Genomic DNA, 26,576 nt, shown 5'->3' with positions numbered 1-26,576 from the left:
TTGTTCATACAGAAGCTGATGGAAGAGCCAACACTGGTTGATACATAGTTTTGTTTGCTTTTGTACTGAGAAGTCAAATGAACCAATTAAAACCTTAGAATAAATGGGCTTTTGTTCAAACTTCCTCATCACTTCATAAGCTGCTTAAACGAATGATCAAGTTAAAATCAAACTACTTGATCATCAAAGCATTTTCAAAAAAAAACTGAAAGGCAATCTTCTTAATAAACTCCCAAGTTAGCTGGCCTTTGAAAAATTCCAGAGCATCTGTTTTTTTGAAGTTCATAACAGCCAAAGAAAAAGAATTTCACTCTTCAGAATGCTATTACAGTGTTTTGCTCTAAAACCTATAGCACTCATTTTGAATGTTCGACTTTAGCCTTCAGGCAATTCTAATGCTGTGACCTCAATTAATGCTATACAAAGTTCTTTAGCTGAGAATTGAAAATCACATACAACACACAAGGATGTTGCTAATTCTGGCTTGGGCTTTACTCTGATCTTTTTCTTCATTTCGTTATTTTCTTTCACTAAAACTTCAATTACTAAATTACTGGGTCAGCAAGTTTAAAATTCATTGAAACTGAAAGGACAGAAAGAGAGAAACTTATTGCTCACCAACTGTTACATTGAATTTGATGACAAAAGAGGCCACTGATGTGATACTATGAATACAAATGTAATTTTCCTACAAAGCTCAGCTTTAAATGCTGCAACTTTAAAGTACATTGTGTGACAATTATTTAATGAAACTTCAAAAAGTTCTGAACAACCTAAGGCATTGGCAATAGTCCCCATTTTAATTACAAATCAGTTTGCAATATGTCTTACAATGCATGATTCATAAGACCAGGATGGAGTCAGAAAATATCTCCCTCCTGTATACGCCAGTGAACTGCAGGAGCTGGAAACAATCAAGCAAAAGTCAATGAAGAATGGAATCAGAAATGCATGCCACATAATCTGCAAATCAATTTCCTGTTGGGATCAGTTTTGCTAACGTCCACGCTATTAGCGTTACATCAATGTTTTCACATATATTTCAATGTATTTGTTTTGAATAAGTAATTATCTTAAATTGTGTGCGCAAAACCGTTTTGAAATGTTAAACAGAGAAAGGACAGGAAAATGCACAAAATAAGGAATAAAGAATTGACAATGTAGAGATTAAATCACTATCCTGCATCAATTCCCCAGTTCTCATTTATTCTGGCTATTGGGCAGTTGTCTGATTATTTCTAATGAGTTTCATGTATCCCTTGTATATTAATCAAATTGTTTTCAAGTTAGAATTACTCTGACCTATATATAGGGAACTTGTTATTCAAAGCACCAGCGAGGGAGCTATCCACTATAAGCTGTTTTTACCCAATTTGCCTATGCTCCTTGATTATCTGGTCTCGTTCATACATTTAGTGTTGATGATTTTCTTTATATTGAAAACAAATTAAGCAAAAAGTGAAAAAAGAACATTGTCACATAAATGTGGAATAAGAGCATGGCATTCAGAAACATTCGGACTAACATTTCACATAGAAACTTTACTAGAATTCTTACAGGACCCGGCTCTGAAAAAAAGCTAATAATTCTACCATAGACAAGGGCATCAACCAGAGGTAATGCTTCTACAGCGCCAAAACAGGCCATTTAGCCCAAACGTCTTAAGGTTCAACACCAACCTCTTCCCACTAATCATCAGCTAATACTATCGTATTTCTTTCCATCTTATGGGTTTATTCCAAACCCTTGACCTCCACCAACTGGAAGAACAACAACAGCAATTACAGGTGAACACAATCATCCTGACTTGAAACTACATTACCAACCCTTCACTGCCGCTGTGTCAGAATCCTGAAACTCCCTCCGTAACACCACATGGATGGTAGGAGTTCAAGAAGGCAGCTCATCTTTTCAAGAGCATTTAGGGCAGGGTAATAAATGTGAAGATAACCATTGGAAAATAGTATCTATTTCTGGGTCTTTTACTCAAATACTTGTGTTTGACCAAATCTGTAATTACGCATGCTGTCTGCCGTTGCAAATGCATTTATGTCCCTTAAATTAAATGTTTGCCTGACCTTAAAAATCACGACTATCCTGCGGGCTAACAACAAAAGCCTACATTACGCAGGACTTCAAAGCCCATATAATAGTGGCACCCGAGAAGCATGTTATGTAAATCGTTACTGTCTCCTTTATGGGTCTTGCTCTGAATTTCAGGGATTGTTTGTTGTTTTAAACTTATCAAGGAAACTGTACTGTGTGTTGAATCATGTATTCTCCCACAGCCAGACTGCCAAACTCCAAAAGCTGCTTGACAGAAAACTGAGAAATTCAATGAGCTACTGTTAAATTTTTCTAACAAACCTTCAGGACTATAGAAGTGGATCTTTGCCAGTTCATTGAAATAGAAGTAGTGTGTCCAGTAAGCCTCTTACTGTGTTCTCAATTTGATTGATAATTGTGCAGTGCTTGGAGTCTCATCTTTATGCTCAGTTTAACCTTATAAAATCCGATTTTAAGCTTTAAAGGAAGGGTCAGACTTTGTGATCTGCAGCTACTTGGTTCATGGTCCTAATGTTTCCCCATTCTCATTCCAATTATGTGCTGCATTATCTGGTCTCAGGGCTCCATGTGATCTACTTGATGGGGGCTGACAGATCATTACAATGACTCCTGACTGCAAAGAGTATGTGCATGCTAAGTGAAGGTAGGATTGGGCATGATTGAGTTGACTAACCTACTGACATACAGTATATCCAATGTCAGTAGCGGTTCCTAAAAAAGTCACCACATTCTGAAAGTGGGAGCAATAGGAAAAGCGTTTTACTGACCACTCAAAGCTGCAGAGTAGTTTTCAGGAACAGCTCTGATTTACGCTGTTAAAATCGAGCAGCTCCATCAGTTTTACTTTAGGCACATGTGATCTGAGAATGTCATATGGGACCTATAAAAGGAACAAAACACTGCCCAGACATTTTGAATGGATCAATGCATTAATTTCAAATCACCACATTATCTGCATGGACATGATGAAGGTGCAATTGCATCAGTCAATGTTTCAACTGTGGTATGGTCTGGAATCCACAGTTCAAGGAACTGTTCCTATGGGAGATGGATGATTAAATAATCCGTTTTGGACTGATGATCATACTGAAGACACTAATAAAAAAATTGGCAGAATAAATAAGACAATGATTGCTTGGGTAAAACAGGCTCAAGGGGCCAAGTGGCCGACTTCTGTTCCCAATTTGTAAGTTCATAGATTTTATATTCCTGCTGGAAACAAAACATTTGCTTTTTTTTGAAATCAGTATGTTCTTCAATGCTTCATTAATACAGCTCTTTCTCCCTCTGTTCTTGGTTCTTTCATCTTAAGCAAGGGATAAAGTTATATCCACATCATTGCTATTTAAATACAGATCATGGCTGATTCTCTTCCTCACTGCCATCTTCCTGCACCATCCAGAGTGTTACTGATGCTCAATCATGGAATATACTTAAGGTTGAGACAAACAGATTTTTGGTATCTTAGTGAATAAAGGGATAGTGAATAAAGGCATAGCCTCAAGATAAAGGGGGGGTGGTTTAGAACGGAGTTGAGGAGGAACTTCTTCACTCAAGGGGTGGTGAATCTCTGGAATTCTCTGCCTGTTGAAGTGGTGGAGGCTGCCTCGCTCAATATTTTTAAGACGCGGGTTGATAGGTTTTTGATAGGCAAGGGGATTAAGGGTTATGGGGAGAGGGCGGGAATATGGAACTGAGCCACGACAGATCAGCCATGATCTTATTGAATGGCGGGGCAGGCTCGAGGGGCTAGATGGCCTACTCCTGCTCCTATTTCTTATGTTCTTATGTGGAGATCGGACAAGAAAGTGGAGTTGAAAATCAGCCATTATTGTACTGAATGGCAGGGCAGGCTTAATGGGCTGTATGGTCTACATCCGCTCAAAGTTCTTATGTTCCTATTGAAATAGGAACAGAGTTAACCTTCCAATCTACTGGTTCTATTTTGCAATACAGAAATATCATAGACTCCATTTCAAACCTTTGCTTCATATTCATTGATACCGTTACTAAGCAAATATTTATCAAATTTCAATTGATGCTGCCACCACAGCTTTTTTTTCTGCAGGGTGGGGGCAGTTAGATTTGGGTTTTGTGGATAAGATGTTTCCTGGTACCACTCCTAAATGGCCTACATCAAATTCTAAGATTATACCCTTTTGTTCTGGGTTTCCCACACCAGAAACAATAGGTTAGAGACTGAGAAACTATCAAATTTCTTTAATATTTTAAAGATCCCAAACAGATTACTCATCACTCTTCAAAACATTGTATGAATATACACATATCCACCACATTAAGTACTGTAATTACATCTTTTTTTCACCTGGCAATTGGTGGTCAGTCAACCTGGTTAATTGAAGGTGTTGGAAGTTATTAGTCATTAAATCTGCAACAGTATAAGAACAATTAACATTCTTCTAGGCTTTCCATGTAGTCTTAATATAAAATCGGCAGTAACTCTGGCAATGACAGAGTGGAAAATGCTGAATGGAAAGTCTAGATTAATGATAACCTTCAACCATTTCTTTTCATCTCAAGAGCTCCTTTGCAAACTCTACATTTACTAAACTTATGAAACAAAGGTAGGCCACCTGATGTTAATAAAAAAATCAAATGCAAAGAACAAGTTTTAGCTTAATTTAGCAAGTGAAAGGATATTGTCATTTTCACCACAAACTTGTCTTGTTCATCACTGGATTGAGAGAAGGCTTCAATGTCTTTTTCCAAAGTGGCAATCTGTTTCCCCATTTGTTCAAGGTTCTTCTGTAGCATTTCTGCAGAAACTGTAAAGAACACAATTATGTCAATCATTGGAGCACTATTTGCTTTCCAGCTTCTTAAATATACATGGCATGGAATTACAGGAACAGAGACTGTGAGAAGCTAGATGATCTCAACCCCCATGGCAGTGGAAGCTACATCCATCCTCAAAAACAGGACCAGCCAAATACCCCAAAAACCAATTATTGATTCCTGTTTGGGAACTGTAAATGCAGAGATTGTACAAGGAAAAGCTTAGACTTAGCTCCAGTTTGTTCACTGTGATTGTTTAGGTTCATATGTAAAGAATGAATAATGTACGGCACCATGGAGCTATCAAGTTTCCACAGAAGCACTGTATTGGAGAATGATTGCAGTATTGTTTTTACATGCTTGCACTGCCTGGCAAAAGTCATTGGATAGTGATCGGATGTGCCGATTTATCCTTGCTCCAGCTCAGCAGTGAGGGGGAAGGGTGAATAAATACTTCTGGCCCCCTTCTATAATTCATCTTTATACTGCACCTTGGTGACATTATCCCAATAAAGTCAGATTCCATACATGCACTGCTAACAGTCAACTCTTGTCTCATTGCCACCCCTCTCAACCCTTCAATGCTGCCAAACTATCACACTGCTCATCTGACATTGAAATGTTGCTGGGCAGAGTTTTCCTCTAAGTATCCAGAAAACCACTGTTTTTGGTACCTGATGTCCACTCAATCACCGAGGCCATTTACTTTCATCTCTGCCTTGCCTCAGATTGTCTGCTGCTGAAACCTTCATCCAAGCTTTTGTTATTCTCAAGACTGTGGTGTTTTGTCAGCCTCCCAACTTGCTCTAGAAACCCTATAATACCCAACACTTTGGGTGGTGGGTGTGTGGAATCGGCTGCTGGCAGTGATGGTGGAGGCGGATTAGATAGGGTAGTTTAAGAGACTTTTGGATAAGTACATGGGACTTACTAAGATAGAGGGTTATAGGTAAGCCTAGAAGGGACATGTTCAGCGCAACTTGTAGGCTGAAGGGCCTGTTTATGCTGTAGATTTTCTACGTAGTATCTCTTAAGCGGTGTGGTGTCAAATATTATTAAGCAATGTTTCACCATAGCACCTTGAGACGTTTAACTACATTAAAGTCAATATATAAATGTAAGCTGCTATTGTTAGAAACACACAGCCGCTTAAGTGGCACCAGAAAGGGGTTAACGCTTCATCAGAACCCAGATCCCATACAAAACATTTATTGTGCAAGTTTCCAAATAGACAAATGCGGCAGTTGTTTCCCCAGGAGATTACATGGCTGTGGGTGGATCAGGGTGTTTCTAATCATGATGTTTCATGCATCACAACTAGGCCAGACTTAATAAACTACAGGCGCTTTGCTGCCTGTATTTTTGTCTGCAAATGTCTGTAAATCGAGACGCCAGTATTTTTTAAAGTGTTTATTTCTAACAGGGAATATCTCAAAGGGTTAAGGCAAACACTGCAAGCTGTAGCAGTGAAAGCTTTTGATGGAACCACAGTGGGCCCTAGCGATGATAATCTTTATTACCAAATGGATAAATTTTAAACCAGGGCTTTGACTACTAATTGAAGTATGCACAAATCCCTGTTGGTGTACATCTCATGGCAGGCAGCCCTACCCCTCTGACATCAGTAGGTTTGTATCAGTCTCAAGATATTTGTTCCTTTTAATGTGATCATGCATTTTATTATACATTAGAGAAACCAAAAATCATTGTGCAATGCGCCTGTGCTTGTAAAACAAATTGAATGCTGGAGGCAGAGCTTTCAGTGCTAAGTAGGTCAGCAGCAGAGAGGATTGCTGCACCAGCTCTGATCAATGGCAATACACTTTGCAGGAGCATTAATGGATGATGAGAGTAATATTTTCTAACTCTGATTATCTAGGTCATTCCTCTATTTAAAAGCTTTATACATTTCTTACCGCGGCTTGCTTTTTCCACGTGGTTTAGCTCTTCTGTGAAGTGAATAACATCAGGATATTGTTCCTCACATGTTTCTGCTATAAAGTGCATCAGTGTCATCTTCTGATCACTGGATTTTGTATCTTTTAACTGTCAAGAAAAGGAAGAAAAATATGCAACGTAAGTTACATTTATAAATCCACAGCCAGGAGAAACAAATGTATTGTTGTCTGTAAAAGGTTTTATTTCAGGAGAATAAAAATTCAATGGCAGTGGTACATTCTGTGAAGTTCTGGCTCCTTCAAGTGCTTTGCTAAATCTCCCATTCTTCTTCATGACACAAAGGGGAATTCTGACTTTGTAGTGGTGTAAAATGGGCAGTTAACTGGCAACCAGGTTTTTACATTTCTCCTGATATTTGCCATTGATGTCAATGAAAAGTGAAATTGGGAACGGTACAAGATGAGCAATCAATTCAGTGTTATCAGGTTTACATTACCGACTGAGTCAAAATTACCTCCAGAGAACTTAAATAACAATGACAGCTAAGAACAATCCCACCTTCAGCTGTCATTTCATCACCAGTACTGCTTAGGAGTGTTGAGTCTAACTGTATTTTTCATTGTAGGCTCAGAAATATTGAGATCTACTTCACTACCGCCCTAATTGAAATCATATAACTTTGTCCAGATCATAAGTTGATTATGAGAGCTTCCTAGTCATTGTGACTCAGATCAACATAATGCACATTCTCAAGATAAAACTGCTGAGTGTAACTAAAAAAATGCAGATACTTCTGAATATTGATATTGAAAGCACATTTCTACCCCAAGTCAATAACTGCTTTGTCAACTCAGTCAGAAATGTATTAATGCTATTTTGTGACACCATTACAATGCAATCCCAATAATAACCACAGCCATGACGGGTTTTGCTGAAGTAGCAATGTAAGTGTGCTTATGGCAGCATTAAGTCAGTAGCATGGGTGCGGATGGCTACTGAAGTAAGCATCATGAATTAGGGAGAATAGCCTAGTAATCCCATTTTTGAACATTGCAGGAATTGTAGAGATGGGCATGCAATAACTGGGTGAGGGCAAGATCAAGTTTGACTGCAATGATCTTCCCTCACTTCACACTCAATAACCTGTTAATGTACTCTGTCTAGACACACAGTTGAGGCATAAATGGTGCCTAAGATGCTGCACTACTGTTCAAAACCATGACAACCATGCTCGACAGACTGGAGGGGCTGATTGAGGACAAGTCCCCGGGACCGGATGGAATGCATCCGAGGGTTCTGAAAGAAATGGCGGGGGTGATAGTGGATCCTTGGTGGTTATTTTCCAGACGTCGCTGGATTCCGGGGAAGTGCCGGATGATTGGAAAACGGCTAATGTTACGCCGTTGTTTAAGAAGGGTGCCAGGCAAAAGGCGGGGAATTATAGGCCGGTTAGTTTAACGTCTGTGGTAGGTAAAATGTTAGAATCTGTCATTAAGGAGGAAATTGCGAGGCATCTTGAAGGGAATTCCTTGATAGAGCAGACGCAGCACTGTTTCATTAAAGGGAAGTCGTGTCTGACAAATTTACTGGAGTTCTATGAGGATGTGTCTAGGGCGGTGGATAGAGGAGAGCCGGTGGATGTGGTCTTTCTAGATTTTCAGAAGGCGTTTGACGAAGTACCTCACAAGAGGTTATTGCAGAAGGTCGAGGGACATGGGGTTGGGGGTAGGGTGTTAGCGTGGATAGAGGATTGGTTGTCAAATAGGAGGCAGAGAGTGGGGGTCAACGGGTGCTATTCGGATTGGCGGATGGTGACTAGTGGAGTGCCCCAGGGGTCGGTGCTGGGGCCTCAGCTTTTTACCATTTATATAGATGATCTGGAGGAGGGAACCGAGTGTAGGGTGTCGAAATTTGCTGATGACACCAAGATTGGGGGAACGGCAAATTGTGCGGAGGGTGTGGAGAGTCTGCAGAAGGATCTAGATAGGCTGGGCGAATGGGCCAGGAAATGGCAAATGGAATTTAATGTTGGCAAGTGTGAGGTGGTCCACTTTGGTAGGAATAATGGTAGGAAGGACTATTACTTACGGGGCGAAAAACTGCAGCAGGCGACGGTGCAGAGGGACCTCGGGGTCCTTGTGCATGAGTCGCAAAAACCCAGCTTGCAGGTGCAGCAGGTGGTCAGGAAGGCGAATGGGATGCTGGCCTTCATAGCGAGGGGGATTGAATATAAAAGTAGGAAGGTCTTGCTGCAGCTGTATAGGGCATTGGTGAGGCCGCAGCTGGAGTACTGTGTGCAGTTTTGGGCGCCGCACCTGCGCAAAGATATTTTGGCCTTGGAGGGAGTGCAGAGGAGGTTTACTAGGCTGATACCGGAGTTGAGGGGGTTGAGCTATGAGGAGAGGCTGAATAAACTAGGCTTGTACTCGTTAGAGTTTAGAAGAATGAGGGGAGATCTCATTGAGACGTATAAGATGATGAATGGGATGGATAGGATAGAGGTGGAGAGACTCTTCCCGCTCAAAAAAGACAGTAGGACTAGGGGGCACAACCTCAAGATAAAGGGAGGGCGGTTTAGAACGGAGTTGAGGAGGAACTTCTTCACTCAAAGGGTGGTGAATCTCTGGAATTCTCTGCCCGTTGAAGTGGTGGAGGCTGCCTCGCTAAATATTTTTAAGACGCGGGTTGATGGGTTTTTGATAAGAGAGGGGATTAAGGGTTATGGGGAGAGGGCGGGAAGGTGGAACTGAGCCGCGACAGATCAGCCATGATCTTATTGAATGGCGGGGCAGGTTCGAAGGGCTAGATGGCCTACTCCTGCTCCTATTTCTTATGTTCTTATTATGTTCTAAGAAAAGGTGAAAAATGGCAAAATGTGAGGTCTTAAAACAAGGATTTTAAAACACTCGAAGCAGCTTCAAAATCACATTGCAGCAACTTCAGTGACTTTCACTCCCTTTTTAAAGTTGATGTCATCCAACACTGTAATATGGATAGCGATATGGTCACCTGTTCCCAGAATGTTACTCTCCCACCTCAATTGGCTGCTTGTTTAGACGTGTGTGTGTGAAAGGAGGCAGAGGAGAATAAAATGGGCTACTTCAAAAACCCTTGATGGCGTCTAGCTCATGATTTAGCAATCAGATAAAGTATTGTAAAGCAATTAGCATTACCGGCTCTTTGCATATTTCCTGGGCAACGCTGCTGACCAGGACTACCTGGCATTATTGATCATATTTTGCTACTGTAACCCTATCACATTCCTGCTATATATGAAGATTAACAAACATTTTTCCAAAGAACTTGTTGATTTTGTTAATGGTTCTTTAATTGAGGTACACGTGGTGCATTTGGTATAATGTCATAATTTCTCAAAAGCAGCACATGTTAAGCACATATTAACAAAGGTAAAACAAATAAGAACTTGTAGAAAGGGCCCAAACATAACAAAAGTTGTTCTCCTTAGAGCACAGAAGGTTAGGAGTATATTTGATACAGTGTTTAAATCATGAAGGAAGGATAAATAAAGAAAAAACTGATTCCAGTGACTGAAGGATTCATAACCAGAGGATAAAGATTTAAGGTGAATAGCAAAAGAAATAAAGATAACATGAAGAAAAACTATTTTACTCAACAAATGGTTTGGAGTCACCTTCAAAGCAGATAAATACGCGAAGAAACTGCAGTAATCTGGGCGAGGAGCATGAGTCTAACAGAATTATCCTTCAAAACCACTGGAGCAGACTTGATAGGTAAAGCACTATCCTATGATTCTAGCTCATTGTGTTGCAACTTTCCTCTATAAGTAGCATGATGTTGCAGCAGCAAAGGTTCAGTTACAGGCTCCAGAAATTAACTCCTTTCAATCCTCAACTCGAGCAGACTTTATCCCTACTTGACCTTGATAAAGATGGTGCTAGCCATGTTCCTGAATGGCTGCATGACACATGGCATAGGTACAACCATTGCGCTGTTAGGTAGGTTTGTTGACGTGTGCAATAATTAAGGGGGCAGCTTGTATGTGGCCTGTGCAAGGATATTCAAAGTGTACATGACCCCAAACCAGCATTTTCTCGGGAGATCTTTCATTCTTAGTGTATTTTATACAACTTAGATAGCACACTACAAATACCTAATTTCAAATTAATCATTTAATCTCTACAGTACAGAAAGAGGCCATTTGGCCCATCGAATCTGCACCAAGTCCCCAACTGGGCATCCTACCCAGGCTCTATCCCTGTGACTTCACATACTTACCCTGCTAATTCCCCTAGCCTACGCATCTGGGATGCTAAGGGACAATTTATCATGGCCAATCAAACTAACCCACACATCTTTGAAGTATGGGAGAAACCAAAGCACCTAGAGGAAGCCCATGCAGACACTGAGAGAATCTGCAAACTCCACACAGCCCCAAAGCCAGACTTGAACCCGGGTTCCTAATAATCATCACAAAAACACTGTTGGTACCTCTTCTGTCTCTGAGTCACAAGCCTGTGGGTTCAAGTTCTACTCCAGAGTTATGAGGACATAATCTAAGCCATTGCTATGCTTCAGTGTTAAGGGAGTGCTGTACCAGTGAGGATGTCAAGGATAGATACATTTTTGAATAAAAGAATTAAGGTTTATGGTGAGCAGGTGGGTAAATGGAGCTAAGTCCTTGAAAAGATCAGCCATGATCTTATTCAATGGTGGAGCAGGCTTGCAGGGCCAGATGGCCTATTCCTGCTCCTAGTTCTTACGTTCGTATTCTGTCATCTTTTTGGGCAAAACGTCAAACTAAGGCCCTGTCTTGTCCTCTTGGGTGAATGGCACTCCTTGAACAAAAGGATGGGAGTGCTCCTCAGTGTCTTGAATAATATTTTCCTTAAACCAACTTCAGCAAAGCAATCGGGTCATCATATCAAGGCATGTAGGTAGCAGCATGCAAATGGTACGCTGTTTTTCTCTACGTGACAACAGTGATTACACTTCAAAAAGTACTGCATTGGCTGTAAACTTTGGTGGAATGCAAGTTTATTTTTTTTTCCTTTCATGGAAAGAATTATTTAATTCAATTGATCTCTGGGATCTTCACATGACAGAACATTCGAACGGGCCAATGAGCTAATTCACTCTGCTGCAAAAGGACTATTGACTAGCAGGGACGAGCTTTCAGAGGTAAGTGCTGTTTCCACCAGGTTTGATATTGTTTATGGATCAGGTTTGCGTCAGTGCAAATGTAAGTCTTAATTACAATCACCTCGATAATCAATTTCTGACCTATTTTATAAATAGTGCTTCAAAAGAAACAAAATTCACAAAGTGCATGGACTCAATGAGAAAGTAGGCTAAACTAGTAAAGACTTTAAAATTACAGATTAAAAACACGGAGCTGCAAAATTACAGATTTCACCCTGTGCACTGTCTCAAATGAGGGAAAAGAATAGTAATTTGTTCAGAGAATATTATATAGTATATATCAAATTCCAGACACTAATATTTTGAAAATAAGTTGTGATTTAAGCCCTTTCCAATTTTTCCCCAAGCTCTAACTCTAACGCAGTTTCTCAGAAGCCAGTTTCTGACGTATATTGTAGGTGCAAATCTCTGCACTGAGTATCAGCAGTTCCTTCAATTGTTCAGACTCTGCAGCAGTGAAGTATATTGCAGCTGCTGTCGTTGATATGTGATCAGGAGAAGGAAAGCTCCCCCGTATCACTGATGCCAGTCTTCAGCCAATTTAAATCACTCCACTTGATATCAGGAAATAGCTGAAGGCGCTGGACACTACAAAAATTATGGATCCGGACAATATTCTGGCAATAGTACTGAAGACTTGAGCTCCAGAATTAGTCACTCCTCTAGCCAAGTTCTTCCAGTAAAGAAGAAGCGACTGACATTACCTGACAATGTGGAAAATTCCCCAGGCGTGTCCTGTTGACAAATTAAATCCAAAAATCCATCAAGGCCAGTTACTATCCCTTCATTCTACACCTAATCGTTAGCAAAGTGATGAAAATGCCTTCCACAGTACTATGAAGTGGCATTACTCAGAAATAATCTGGTCACCAATATCCAGTTTAGAAGCAGTCCATGTTCACATGCAGCACTGAGGGTAACAACACTATGGGAACTGCAGCATTTCAAGGCAGCTCACTATCACCTTCTCAAGGGCAATAAGGGGTGACAATAAGTGCTCGGCTAGCCAGCAATGCCCACACCTCATAAATGAATAAAGCAAGAAAGACCAAACAACATTCAGGCTTGAGCTGATAAGTGACAAGTAATATAAGTGCCACACAAGTGTCAGGCAATGACCATCACTGAATTCTCAAATATCAACATCTTGGGGGTTGCAATTGGCCAAAAACTGAACTGGACCAGCCACATAAATACTGTGGCTACAAGAGTGGGTTAGAGGCTGAGAGATCTGCAACAAGTAACTCACCTCGATTCCCCAAAGCTTGCCCACCGCCAAGGCACAAGGCTTGAGTGTGACAAAATACTCTCCACTGACCTTGATGAATTGCAACTCCAACAATAAATCAGGAAACTCACCACCATCCACGACAAAGCAGCTTGCTTGATTGGTACCCCATCCAAATTAGGCCAATCTGCTACCTACAGATAGTGGCAGCAGTGTGCACCATATAAAAGTTGCATTACACCAACTCACCAAGACTGCTTCAACAGCATCTTTCCAAGTCAACCACCTGATTGGTAGGAACACAGGAGCGGGAGAAGGCTATGTGGCTCGTCAAGTCTGCTCTGCCATTCAAACACATCATCATGGCTGACCATCTACCTCTACATTATTTTTCTTGGCTATCCTTTGACGTCATTAACCTCCAAAAATATACTAATGTGTGTCTCGAAAATGCTCCTAAACTGAGCTTCCACAGCCCTCTCAAACCATCATCCACGCCTTTTGTTAGCTCTAGACTGGACTATTCCAATGCTCTTCTGGGCAACCTCCCATCTTTCACCAAAACCCAGTTGCCCATATACTAACTCACAACAAGACTTGGTCATCCACCACTCTTACATTTGTTGACTTGCATTAGCTCCTGATTTATAATGTCTCATTTCCAAAACCTTCTGTGCCTCATCTCTGTAATCTCCTGCAGTGCTACAACATCGAGACATACATGCTAATTTTGATTATTCCATCATTGGGAGTCTTGTCTTCTGTTGCTGAGGCCATTTTCTCCTGCACATTTTCAACTCTTTCCCCCTTTACACTGCTCCTTAAAATTTACTATTTTAAACAAAAGTTTGATCATCTATCCTAATACTTCTTATGAGGCTTAGTGCTGAATTTAATTTGATTACATTTTTGTGAAGGTCACAGTGAGCTTGCCAGTGATAGACAGTGCCTACTACATCCTTGAGTTATGGCTGCATCAGGTAACAAGTTCAAGTTTTTGTTCTCCGAGTAAAGTTAACATAAGACAAGTGCTCCTTAATAGCCACTGAGTGGCTTCTTCCGCAATAGTCTCTTATACCTTTCTATAACAGGTATGTCTGCTCTTTGCTATCTTTCTAGTTGATTCCCGTATCCTCCAATCCTGAAGGCAGCTTCATTACCCCATCTGTTAGTGCAGGCAGAATTTTCACAGAGTGACGCCTCAACTGGAGCACTGTGTCCAGTTCAGCATGCTGCACTTTGGGAAAGGGAGTGCAGAATCAATTCACCAGAATGAAGTTTCTCATCCCTCAAATCATGGACAGATTGGAGAGTTTGGGGGTGTTTTCCAGGGAGAAGATAAGTTTGAGAAGAGATCCATAAGGCATATAGGGAAAATCTGTTCCCAATAGTGGGGAGGCAGATTTACAGCTAGTGGGGCCCTCTGCTCAGATTCATTCTACACCCCCCCACCCCCCCAAGTCTGAATGCCAAAGCATTCCCTTGCGCACACACTCTCTTGCACACACATACACTCTCCTTCATCCTGTACACAGGCTTTCCCTCACCTGCTACATGCACACAGTTTTTCCTGCACCCTGATCAGAAGAATGTGTAGGGTTGGAGGTACTGCATGATTACGCTAATACTGCTGATGAGGGGACCTCCCTGCCAGTTTGGGCCACATGCTGCATGTGCTGAGTAGTGCATTGGATATTATGATACTGGAAATGGGCCTGGAAGATTTGCAGGATCCCAGTTCAAATACAACATTCTGCTGTGTGCAATTTCTGCAGTCTGGAAACCAATCTACCAGCTTTTAGCACAATTCGGTTGAAAATGTGGCCTACTCCTGGAAGATCAGGAGGCTGTGTAATGGACAAACAAATGGGTGCCATATGATCAAATTTCTTAGCCAATTCAAATTGTTAATATGCACTGTGTAGAGCAATATATATTATACTGTGTTCATTAAATAGTACAATTTTTGTTTTGATTTCTTCCGTAAAAGCTTTTTGCTTCAGAATGTTCTTTTATTACGTCTAGATCTTTTGTTAAATTCCAATTTGTTTACTTGGCACTTTTACCCTCTATCCTGTAAAAGGAAGTACAAAAGCATTCTGTCTCCGGCAGGATGTTTTTTCTTGGCATAATTAATTGTGCCCACAAAACAAAGCGTTTTCTATGTTTAAAATGCTGGATGTCTGTTTAAAGAAAGGTGCGTGGGAAAAATTCTGGCACATTATATATACATAGAATGTCCTAATTCTGACCAATTCTTTGATAAATAGGAAATACAAGATTTAGCAATGAAGTAGAAGAAATATTTGGCAGCTACAGTACCAAAGAGAAAAGACAAGAGAAAAACCACCTCTGTATCATTAAATAAAGACTAACCAAACAAGGATGTATTGGGAAATCAAGAGAAAATGCAACCGGACAAGAGGGAGAAATGGACTCAGAGCTAATTATTTAATATACTAAAATTTAAAATGTGAAATTTAAAATGGGCAACTTGTATAAGTTGATTCCTCATCAATGGAGCTCACTGTCACGTGCATGGTTAAAATCAGAACTATAAAAGTCAAGGCACTCATCAACAACCAATGTAATGGTAGCTTAAACATAGAACAGTACAGGCCCTTCGGCCCTCGATGTTGTGCCAAGCTTTGTCCAAAAACCACGATCAAGCTATCCCACTCCCCCTTGTTCTGGTGTGCTCCATGTGCCTATCCAATAACCGCTTGAAAATTCTTAAAGTATCCGACTCCACTATCACAGCAGCCCATTCCACACCCCAACCACTCTCTGAATAAAGAATCTATCTCGGACATCCCTCCTATATCTCCCACCATGAACCTTATAGTTATGCCCCCTAGTAACAGCTACATCCACCCGAGGAAATAGTCTCTGAACGTCCACCATCTATCTCCCTCATCATCTTATAAACCTCTATTAAGTCACCTCTCATTCTCCTCTGCTCTAAAGAGAAATCATGTGGATATGCCAGCGTTGGACTGGGGTAAACACAGTAAAAAGCCCTCACTCCCTCAATATTTCCTCATAAGACCTACCCTCCAACCAGGCAGCATCCTGGTAAATCTCCTCTGCATTCTCTCCAATGCTTCCACATCCTTCTTATAGCGAGGTGACCAGAATTGCACACAATGTTTCAGATGTGGTCTCACCAAGGACATGTAGCATAACCCCATGGCTCTTAAAGTCAACCCCCCTGTTAATAACCTGCTTGCAAAATATATGTAGTCATTATATATATTATTTTCTCACACACACACACACACACACACACACACACACACACACTTGAAAAGGAAAAAAAATCCAGGGTTGGGGGAAGAGCAGGAAAGTGGCATTAACAAGTTAATTCTATCCAAAAGGATGTTTCCTCTCCTGGGAGGAAAATTTAGAATGAGAAGGGATGTTTCAAAATAAGAAGTCTTCCATCTATGATGGAGATGAGGAATTCCTTATTTCAGAGTATGATTAGCCTTTGGAATTCTCTTCTCCAAGGAGCAATGGAGGCTGGATCATTGAATATATTCAGTGCTGAGTTAAACACATTTTTGATTGACAATAGACACATGAATGAGAGGTGGACGAGAGATAGAAACTGTGTATTGGCTCAGGCTTGGTCAGCTGCAGGGCCTGTCCATGTGCTGTTTTGTTTTTTGTTTTTGATTATAATGCCTGCATTGGTTACTGTTCTCTTTCTTTTCTAGAAAGACTGCATGTCCATGTGAAGGGACTTCTCATCCAAAGAGCCCAGGCAGCAAACTGCAAAATAACGTGAGGAATCGGTGTTCTTTACCAGTTTTTGCCTTGGTATCCTTACTGAAAGTGGAATGTTGGTGTTTAGGATTAGTAAAAGCTTGATTCAGAACTGTGGCTCTCTTTCTTCAGAGTAACTGGTGGTTTGCATTTTTGCCTTATACGAGGGAAGGCAGTACCACTGAATTACAGCTGTTAACATATCATACAACTGGTTACTCTTTGAATAGATGTCTGAAAATAAATGAAACAGTGGGTCTGACTACAAGAGGGAGTGGTGAGAATCTGTTTAAGCATTGTGGTATCCTGCCACACAAGTTTCAACTCATCTTCGTTTTGGTATATAAAAAAAACTAAAACACAGAAAATAAAGACAGGCATGATTTTAACTAAAGTCTTAACTAGTTGTTCAAAATACGTTCGTCATCAAAAGGGGTTGTTGCAATAGCCATCACTTTCAATTCAAATGTCATTAGAAACTTAATTTAACTTCAACAATGGCTAGTTATTATTACTCATTATTGGATCACTTCATTGCATTAGGTTTTAGCTGTAGCTCAGTGCTGGTACTCTTCTCTGAGTCACAAAGTTATTGGTTCAAATTGCAAAGTGGAGACTTGAGCAAAAATTGAGGTTGAAACTCCTGTACAATACTGAGGGAGCTCTGCACTGTCAGAGGTATCATATCCTGGATGTGCGTTAAACCGATGCCCAAAGTGCCCTCTTAGAGGATGTAAAAGATTTCTTGGCTCCATTTTCAAAGGGAGAATCCTCTATGTCGACCTGGTCAATCTGGTCAATCTATGTCGACCTGGCTTGACCTGGTCAAGCCACTTCACTGCAAAAATAGATTGTCCAGTCATGATCACCTTGCTGGTCTCTGGAAGCACATAAATTGGATGCTGTGTTTCCCTAAATTATAAGTGACTACATTCCAAAATACTTCATTTGCTGTAAAGCACGCAACATTGTTGAGATTGTGAAAGGCGTTTTATCATTGCAAGTTCGTCTTTCTTATTGATACCAAACTTTTCAAGGAATCCACTTGATAAAACTAAATACAGGAATCACATTTTGATGATAGAACTTACTTTACACAGGAAGCTGATGTTGAAGCCAAATGCTCCGGCATTCCGTGATCCTGCATTCATGAAGTTTCCCACCAACAGAATAATTTCCATCAATTTGGAAAAATTCTCACTGCTCTTCACTTCCTCACAGGCTGCCTTCACCGATACAATGTCTGGTTTAATGTTATTCACCTGCTCATCAAACTGGAGCAGGAATAGAATTGCGTTTAGCCGGGGCCTCAGACGGGTCACAGAACTGATCTGGCATTAGAAAGGACAAAGTGGTTAATTGCGACCGAGAAGGAAAAACATAAAAATACAACAATGTCACATCTTTGTTACAGGCTAAAGCCAAGATTTGTAGGTGCAAAATTCTCATCAAAGCTTGATACCAAGCACGGTTTCTGGTCAGTACATCTCACAAAGAAGTTGCAAGAGTTTAATGACATTTCACATCTCATACAGATGATATTGTTTTCAACAACTTCCTTTCAGTCTGTTAGCCAGAACCTCTTTCAAGTGCACATGGGCTAGATTAATGAGTTGTACCAGAATGCATCTGTATTGCAGATTACATTGCTATTGTGAGAAGAGCAAAGCAAGTACATGACCATAATCTGCACTTATTTAGGCAAGCAACGCATAATGAAGGATTGATGTACCACACTCTGAAATCTGACATCAATAAGCAGCAGATCAATTTCTTCTGTTCTATTTATTTCAGTGTTGGCATACGTCCCAATCCAAGTAAAGGATATTAAAGTCATGTCGACTCCTCAAAATAAGGACCTTCAACGATGTCTGTGCCTCTTTAATTTTGTTTCCATATGGTCTGAATTTTGCTCAAAAATCTTAATCGCCGGGGGGACTGTTGAGAAAGGTTGTGCCTACCTTGTGACACAAAGACTGCCTATGTGAAGCACTGAAACATTATGACTGTCAACATTGCAATTTTTATGATCCTAGGGAAACAACTATCTCAGTGATAGATGCCTCACAGAAAGGTATGGGACCATGCATACTTCAAAACGGCAAACTGATTGCAGTTGCTTCAAAATCTCCCTCCATAATGCAACCCAACCACTCCAACAATAGCTTTAGCGTTTGGAATTGTGCGTTTTGGCACCCATCTCATGGCAAGATATTTATGGTAGAGAACCACTGCAAACGACTGGAGGCGATTTGGCAAAAATCACTGACCAGTGCAAGGCCAAGATTACAACATCTCTTCGTAAAGACTCAAGGTTCAATTGTGAAATGAGGTACAAGCCAGTTAACTTGACGGTCACATTGGATATGCTTGATAAATAGCCTAACCCAGCAAAAACAAAAGATATACCCTTAGATCATTGAATCACAAAATCATAAGTGCAGGAGGCCATTTGCCCCATCGAATCTGCATTGACAACAATCCCACCCAGGCCCTATCCCCAAAAACCCATGCATTTATCACAGTTAGTCCCCCTGAGAACAAAGGGCAATTTAGCATGGTCAATCCATCTAACACGTACACCTTTGGATTGTGGAGGAAACCGGAGCACCCAGAGGAAACCCATGTAAATATGGGGAGAATGTGCAAACTCCACACAGACAGTGACCCAAGATGGAAATTGAACCCGGCTCCCTGGCGCTGTGAGGCAACACTATGCCACCGTGCTGCCCTAGAACTACCAGCTGATTTCATTGCCATTGGAGATGAAGATGTTTTCCAAATTAATCTGGCCCATTTTGTGCAATGCAGATGTTAGCATTTACAAGAAGTTACAGTGAAAGATTCTACGCTACAGAATCTGTTGAAAAATCATCAATGGAATGCTTTATTCAGATCAGTATGTAGCATAGAAAATAGGAGTAGGCCATTCAGCCCTTCTAGTCTGCTCCACCATTCATTATTATTATGGCTGACCATCTAACTCAGTAACTCCAGCATGGCAGGTGCTGAAATTTGAATTCAATAAAAATCTGGAATTAAAAGTCTAATGATTGTCAATTGTCATAAAAACCCATCTGGTTCACTAGCATTCTTTAGGGAAATCAGCTCTCCTTAGAAATCCATGAAATCTGTCTCGTCACATTTGCTATTTATTGTACAGTGTGCTGTGTTCAACCACAGTTTGCCTGTTAATTCACACACAACTCGTACTCTGATATTCAGCATTAATATATAATTTTATCTTTTTGACCTTGTAGAGGTTACTTCCATTTGCTCAAAACTGTGAAATTTTGTGTCTTGTTCCCTTAGAGTGGCACAGTGGTTAGCAACACTGCCTCTCAGCACCAGAGACTCGGGTTCGATTTCCAGCTTGGGTCACCGTCTCTGTGGAATGTGGGTTTCCTCCGAGTGCTCCAGTTTCCTCCCACACTCCAGAAGAGATGAGGAGAATTTCTTCAGCCAGAGGGTGGTGAATCTGTGGAACTCATTGCACAAAAGGCTGTGGAGGCCAGGTCATTGAGTGTCTTTAAGACAGAGATAGATAGGTTCTTGATCAATAATGAGGGGATCAAGGGTTGCGGGGAGAAGGCAGGAGAATGGGGATGGAAATCATAAAGTTTTAAGTTTCAAAGTGTATTTATTAGTGTCACAAGTAGGTTTACATTAATACTGCCGTGAAATAACTGTGAAAAGCCCCTAGTCACCACACTCCAGCACCTGTTCAGGTACACTGAGGGAGAATTTAGCATGGTCAATGCACTTAATCAGCATGTCTTTCGGACTGTGGGAGGAAACTGGAGCACTCGGAGGAAACCCACACAGACATGGGGAGAACATGCAAATTCCACAGTCACCCAAGGTGGGAATCAACCCTGGGTCCCTAGTGCTGAGAGGCAGCAGTGCTAACCACTGTGCCGCATATCAGCCATGATTAAATGGTGTAGCAGACTCGATGGGCCGAATACTCTAATTCTGCTCCTCTACCTTATGGTCAGGTGCATTGGCCATGCCAAATTTTCCCTCAGTGTACCTGAACAGGCGTCAGAGTGTTACATCACCACGGATTTTCACAGCAATTTCACTGTAGTGTTAATAAAAGCCTACTTGTGACACTAATAAATAAACAAACTTAAGTTCTTCAAGTTCAAACTTTGTCTACCTTAAACCAAAGTTACTGGTCTCTAATCAGATTGCACCAAGAACTTGGGGAGTTTGGTCCAAGATTATAACAGAAAGCCAAATGAGGTATAATTGGTCAACATAATATTGAAAGTCAGAGTATTAAATCCACTAACAAGAGGAGTTGGATGGTAGGTAGGGCTGAAATACAAAGTATTGATTTTCATGAGCCACATCATTAAAAAGCACTCACACGAAGAGGAAATAAAATACATTTGCTCAAATGTTTTCAATACAGGACACAGGCGGAAATCCAAATACACCCAGAATTTTACAAAGACTTTTTTTGCATGGAATCAATAAAAGAACATATTTATTAAAGGGAAATAATTTACAATATTAATGTACTGTCAAGCAATGCTAGACTAAAATAAGATGCACAGCAATAAAACGTGATGAACTAGAAGTTAAATATCACAGTGCTTCAAATAATCTAATGTCATAGCTCTGAACCTGTTCTGTTGGATACATTCCAAAGACTAGAAGGGAAATGTGCAGCAATTTTCTTTTAGCAGAATCAGCGAGTGTTATCCTTCAGTGACATTGTAAAGTACAATTAATACCATCCACATCATGGCTTCCTTGCAACAGTCATTGTATGGGAATTAAGCCCTTGTTAGCATTTACTGACAGCTCATGGACGTGTTTCATTACCATTTTGCATTAGTTGTAAGATCCTTTGAGTATCAATGCATAACTGTTAGTATGACTCAGGAATTAGATTAATAATCAGAATGCAAATCACATGAAAGAGAAGAGATGTGATATTATGAGAGGTAGCTTCATTAGCAAGCATATTACATGCTGATTGGAAAGGTAACTTTACACATATTAATAAAAGTTCACACATCGTGACTGGTTGAGAGCAATACAGGGGCTGCAAAAATAATTGGGGTCTCCAGTTCTATGGGTGCTCGTCCAATAATGATATGTGCAGCATAACTGCACAACAATGACAAAACTATTTGCTCATTTATCATGGCGTTAGCAAGAAATGAATACATACAATTACTCCAAATTGCTCTGGTTCCGACAGATCATTGTACTCGTCTTTCAGCTCAGCTAACGCATTCAACTGCTCCTGCTGAGGAAGTTGTTTAACAAGGTTCTGAAAAGAAGACAGATTCACATTATTACCCACAAAATTGAATAGCATTTAACAATACCAAACTGCATAAAGTTTTCGAATGCATGACAGTAACCATGGTCAGTTGACCAGCATCTAACCATTTTGTTATAGAACGTAGAACACTACAGCACAAACAGGCCCTTTGGCCCACAAGTTGCGCCGATCGTCTCCATACCTGATAATGGATGGTATATCAGAATTATCAGAGTCAGGAAAAAATGCATCATTGGCAAGAACCATGAGTCATAAAGAAAGATGGTTGTTGGAGGCATTGACACAACATCACTGCTCGACTTCTTCAGAAGAGCTGCCCAGATCCAGAGTAGAGGGACTGGGAATTCTGTGGTGAGTGGCTCACCTCCTGACTCCCCAAAGTCCGTCTGCCACCTCAAAAGGCACAAGTCAGGAGTATGATGGAAAACGCTCCACATGCCTGCCTGAATGAATGCAGCTCAAAACAACACATGGGAAACTTGAAAGGCACTAACTATATAGATAAGTTATTGCTGTTAGACACTTTCCATCCATCTCACTCTTAATACTTGTGATAAAACCAGATAAAAGGAAAAACTTGCCTGGATCAGTGATTCTGTCAGAACCTTCTCATCCACCTCAAGAATTACTCTTTTGATTTCTTCATATGATAAACGGAAAGAACCCAAGAAGATAGCTATACAAAACAAAACACATTATGCGTACATACAGTGCAATCCATATGCGGGTTTAGATTAAACAGAAAGCAATTTGATCAATCCAAAACAATCTGCGTAGGACGTATTTTAGCAGTTTACTATCAGAAACAACGATTTCAATTTAGTAAACCTCTTATCTAGTTTTGATTATTTAGTTTTGTCACTAAATAACGTTATTGATGTTATTTCGGAGAGACAATGGTGGATTAGACACATCCATATCACTGCATACTATTAAATGCTGGTGCTTTCCTTCCACCTACTTACATAGATTTTGTGCTGTTTTGCCATCCAGAACCTTTAGTTCTTTAACTTTCTTCTTCTGTGTTGTTTTGCTGTCACTCATGTCTGTTTGATCCTTTTTGGCTATGGACAAAAATATGCAATGTTACTTGGATTTTATGTCTAACATTTAAAGCCCAACAAAAGAAAATAATAAATGGAATATAAAACTTCAAGTGCTTTTCTTCTTGGATATACACCACAACCATGCTTCAAAGCTCTCTTGTGAATCAAGACGGAACACAAACAAAGTTGGGCAGGCACACAATGTTGAAGAAATTGGGATCTGTAACAAAACATTTCAGTGTGAAATCTCTCTGGTGGCATGATTAAGGAATAAAGTAACTGGAGATACTAAGAAGTAGAATTATATTTTTCTTTGCTGTGTATCCTGCCTCTTGCAGCTCCTAACCTCCATGCTCTCGAGTCTGTCATGGCTCAATGGCTAGCAATGTCACTGGAGTCAGAAGGTTGTTGTTTTAACATAGAAACATAGAAGATAGGAGCAAGAAGAGGCCATTTGGCCTGTCGAGCCTGCCCCACCATTCATTACGATCATGGACAATCGTCCAACTCAGTAGCCTAATCCTGCTTTCTCCTCAAACTGCAACCACTGGCCCCCCCGCCCCGCCCCCGCCGCCCCCCCACCACTGGCGGATCAACGGGCCTTTGCACGGTCCACTCCCGACTGCTACGATTCCTGTGGTGGGCAGGATGGGGAAATTCTCCCGATATATCTCGGGACAGGAAAACCTCCCCCCCATCTCTCTCCGCAGATGCTGCCATAACCTGCTGCGTATTTCCAATATTTCTACTTTTAGACTTCCAGCATCTGCAGTACTCTGCTTTTTGATGAGGTTATTGGTCAGATATTAATTGATAAGAATGGTCTGTTCCTGCATTGCACTGCAGTTGTTATTTCTATTTGCCTTCACAAGTTCAAAAGACTGAGGCTGAGAGTTGAATCGATGAATTGACATCAACAACCTACACAGCTCAGCATGACATTTTAAAAAAATCATTAATTTCCAACACTACTTGAAATATATTCTAAATCTGATGACCACACCGCACAACTGGCTGACCCCAGTACTTTTCTTTCAAATCCAACATGAGATGCTTAATGCTGCTTCAGAAAGCTGACATATTCAACTACTGTATTACGTTTGGTTCAATACTGAAGATTCAGTTCACTGCACATCACTGAAGGAGAATTGAATGAGCTTCATCAGGAACTAAATCACACTTCATCATATTTCTTTCTTATATATATACAGATTTTCTAGAGAAGGCCCAAGGACAAATGGGCATTCAGCCATGCAAGACTGAGCTTGCACTTGTATTACCAGCAGCATAATTATGGAGAGAGACTTTGGGCACTGCATTTATCTGCAGCACTGTACTGCAGTGCAGTTTTTCATCTTACTTGACTGCGGCAAGAGTACGTAAGCATGAAATAAAATTCTGAACACTTTTTTTTAAAACCATAAACTAGACTACAGGTTTATCCAGACATAAAAGCTGGGTATCAGATATTTCAGCTTCATCCATTTATTGCAAGCTCTAATGTACATTTTAAGAATCTGAAAGGACTATTTCTAAGGTCTTTTTGTTTCAGATCCCTCTTCGTTATAGAGGTTTACAACTTGGAAACAGGCCCTTCGACTCAACTCATCTATGCCACCCAGTTTTTAACTATTAAGCTAGTCCCAATCGCTCACGTTTGACCCATATCCTTTTATAACAATCTGACCCACATGACTCTCTAAATGCTTTTTAAAAGACAAAATTGTACTGCCTCTATTCCTACCTCTGGCAGCTCGTTCCAGACACTTATGACCCTCTGTGAAATAATTACCTGTCTGGACCCCTTTATATCGCTCCCTTCTCACCTTAAACCTACGTCCTCTCGTTTTAAACTCCCTGACTTGTTGGAAAAGAAATTGACTATCTACCTCACCTATGCCCCCATTATTTTATGAACTTCTACAAAAATGCCCTTAAACCTTTGCGCTCGAGGGGAAAAAGCTCCCAGCCTCTCTTTACAACTCAAACCATCAAGTCCTGGTAGCATTCTAGTAAATCTTTTCTGTACTCTTTCCAGCTTAATAATACTCCTTCTATAATAGGGTGACCAGGACTGTACACAGCATTCCAAGCATGACCTTACTAATGTCTTGTACAACTTCAACAAGATGTCCCAACTCCTGTATTCAATGTTCTGGTCAATGAAACCAAGCATGCCGAATGCCTTCTTCACCACTCTGTCCACCTGTGACTCCACTTTCAAGGAGCTATGAACCTGTACCCCTAGATTACTTTGTTACAGAGTCACAGAGGTTTACATGGAAACAGGCCCTTCAACCCAACTTGTCAATGCTGCCCTTTGTTTTTTAAAACCCCTAAGCTAATCCAATTGCCCACATTTGGCCCATATCCCTCCATACCCATTGTATCCATGTAACTATCTAAATGCTTTTCAAAGGACAAAATTGTACCTGCCTCTACTACTACCTCTGGCAGCTTGTTCCTGTGTGTGAAAAAAATTGCCCCTCTGGACACTTTTGTATCTCTTCCCTATCACCTTAAACCTCTAGTTTTATACTCCCCTGCCATTGGGAAAAGATATTGACTATCTAGCTGATCTGTACCCCTCATTATTTTACAGACCTCTATGAGATCACCCCTCAGCATCCTACGCTCCAGAGAAAGATGTCCCAATCTATTCAGCCTCTCCTTATAACTCAATCCATCAAGTCCTGGTAGCATCCTAGTAAATCTTTTCTGCACTCTTTCTGGTTTAATAATATCCTTTCTATAAATTTAATTATAAGGTTTATAATTGGGGGAGGGGTAATTATATGATGTGATTAGGCAAGAATTAGGGAAGTTATGCTGCAACTTTCAGTCTCCTTGGTGAGACCACATTTGGAATATTGTGTGCAGTTCCGGTCACCTCACTATAAGGAGGATATGGAAGCATTGGAGAGAGTGCAGAGAAGATTTACCAGGATGCTGCCTGGTTTGGAGGGTAGGTCTTGTGAGGAAAGGTTGTGGGAGCTAGGGCTTTTCTCTTTAGAGCTGAGGAGGATGGGAGGCAACTTAATAGAGATTTATATGATGATAAGGGGGGTAGATAGAGTGGACATTCAAAGACTATTTCTTTGGGTGGATGTAGCTGTTACTGGGGGACATAACTATAAGGTTCATGGTGCGAGATATAGGCGGAATGTCCGAGGTAAGTTCTTTACTCAGAGAGTGGTTGGGGTGTGGAATGCACTGCCTGCTGTGATAGTGGAATTGGACACTTTAGAAACTTTCAAGCAGTTATTGGATAGGCACATGGAGCACA

General features: G+C 40.7%; 1 protein-coding gene across 1 annotated transcript in view; it reads right to left on the bottom strand.

Annotated features, from left to right (window-relative positions):
- Positions 1–23,304, bottom strand: part of LOC145351668 (protein diaphanous homolog 1-like) — a 98,908-nt gene extending 75,604 nt beyond the window's left edge. The window contains exons 1-6 of the mRNA XM_080201228.1: positions 23,210–23,304; positions 22,826–22,920; positions 22,128–22,229; positions 18,031–18,270; positions 6,780–6,909; positions 4,729–4,853 (exon numbers count right to left, since the gene is read on the bottom strand). Of these exons, the coding sequence (XP_080057354.1) occupies positions 4,729–4,853; positions 6,780–6,909; positions 18,031–18,270; positions 22,128–22,229; positions 22,826–22,920; positions 23,210–23,288 (771 nt within the window). The 5' untranslated portion in view covers positions 23,289–23,304. The remainder of the gene's footprint in view (positions 1–4,728; positions 4,854–6,779; positions 6,910–18,030; positions 18,271–22,127; positions 22,230–22,825; positions 22,921–23,209) is intronic.
- Between the last annotated feature and the right edge of the window lie 3,272 nt (positions 23,305–26,576).

This window comes from Carcharhinus amblyrhynchos, chromosome 13 (genome assembly GCF_965287045.1).
Source record: "Carcharhinus amblyrhynchos chromosome 13, sCarAmb.v2.hapA, whole genome shotgun sequence".
NCBI lineage: Eukaryota > Metazoa > Chordata > Chondrichthyes > Carcharhiniformes > Carcharhinidae > Carcharhinus > Carcharhinus amblyrhynchos.
This window is presented reverse-complemented; position numbering and strand designations above follow the sequence as displayed.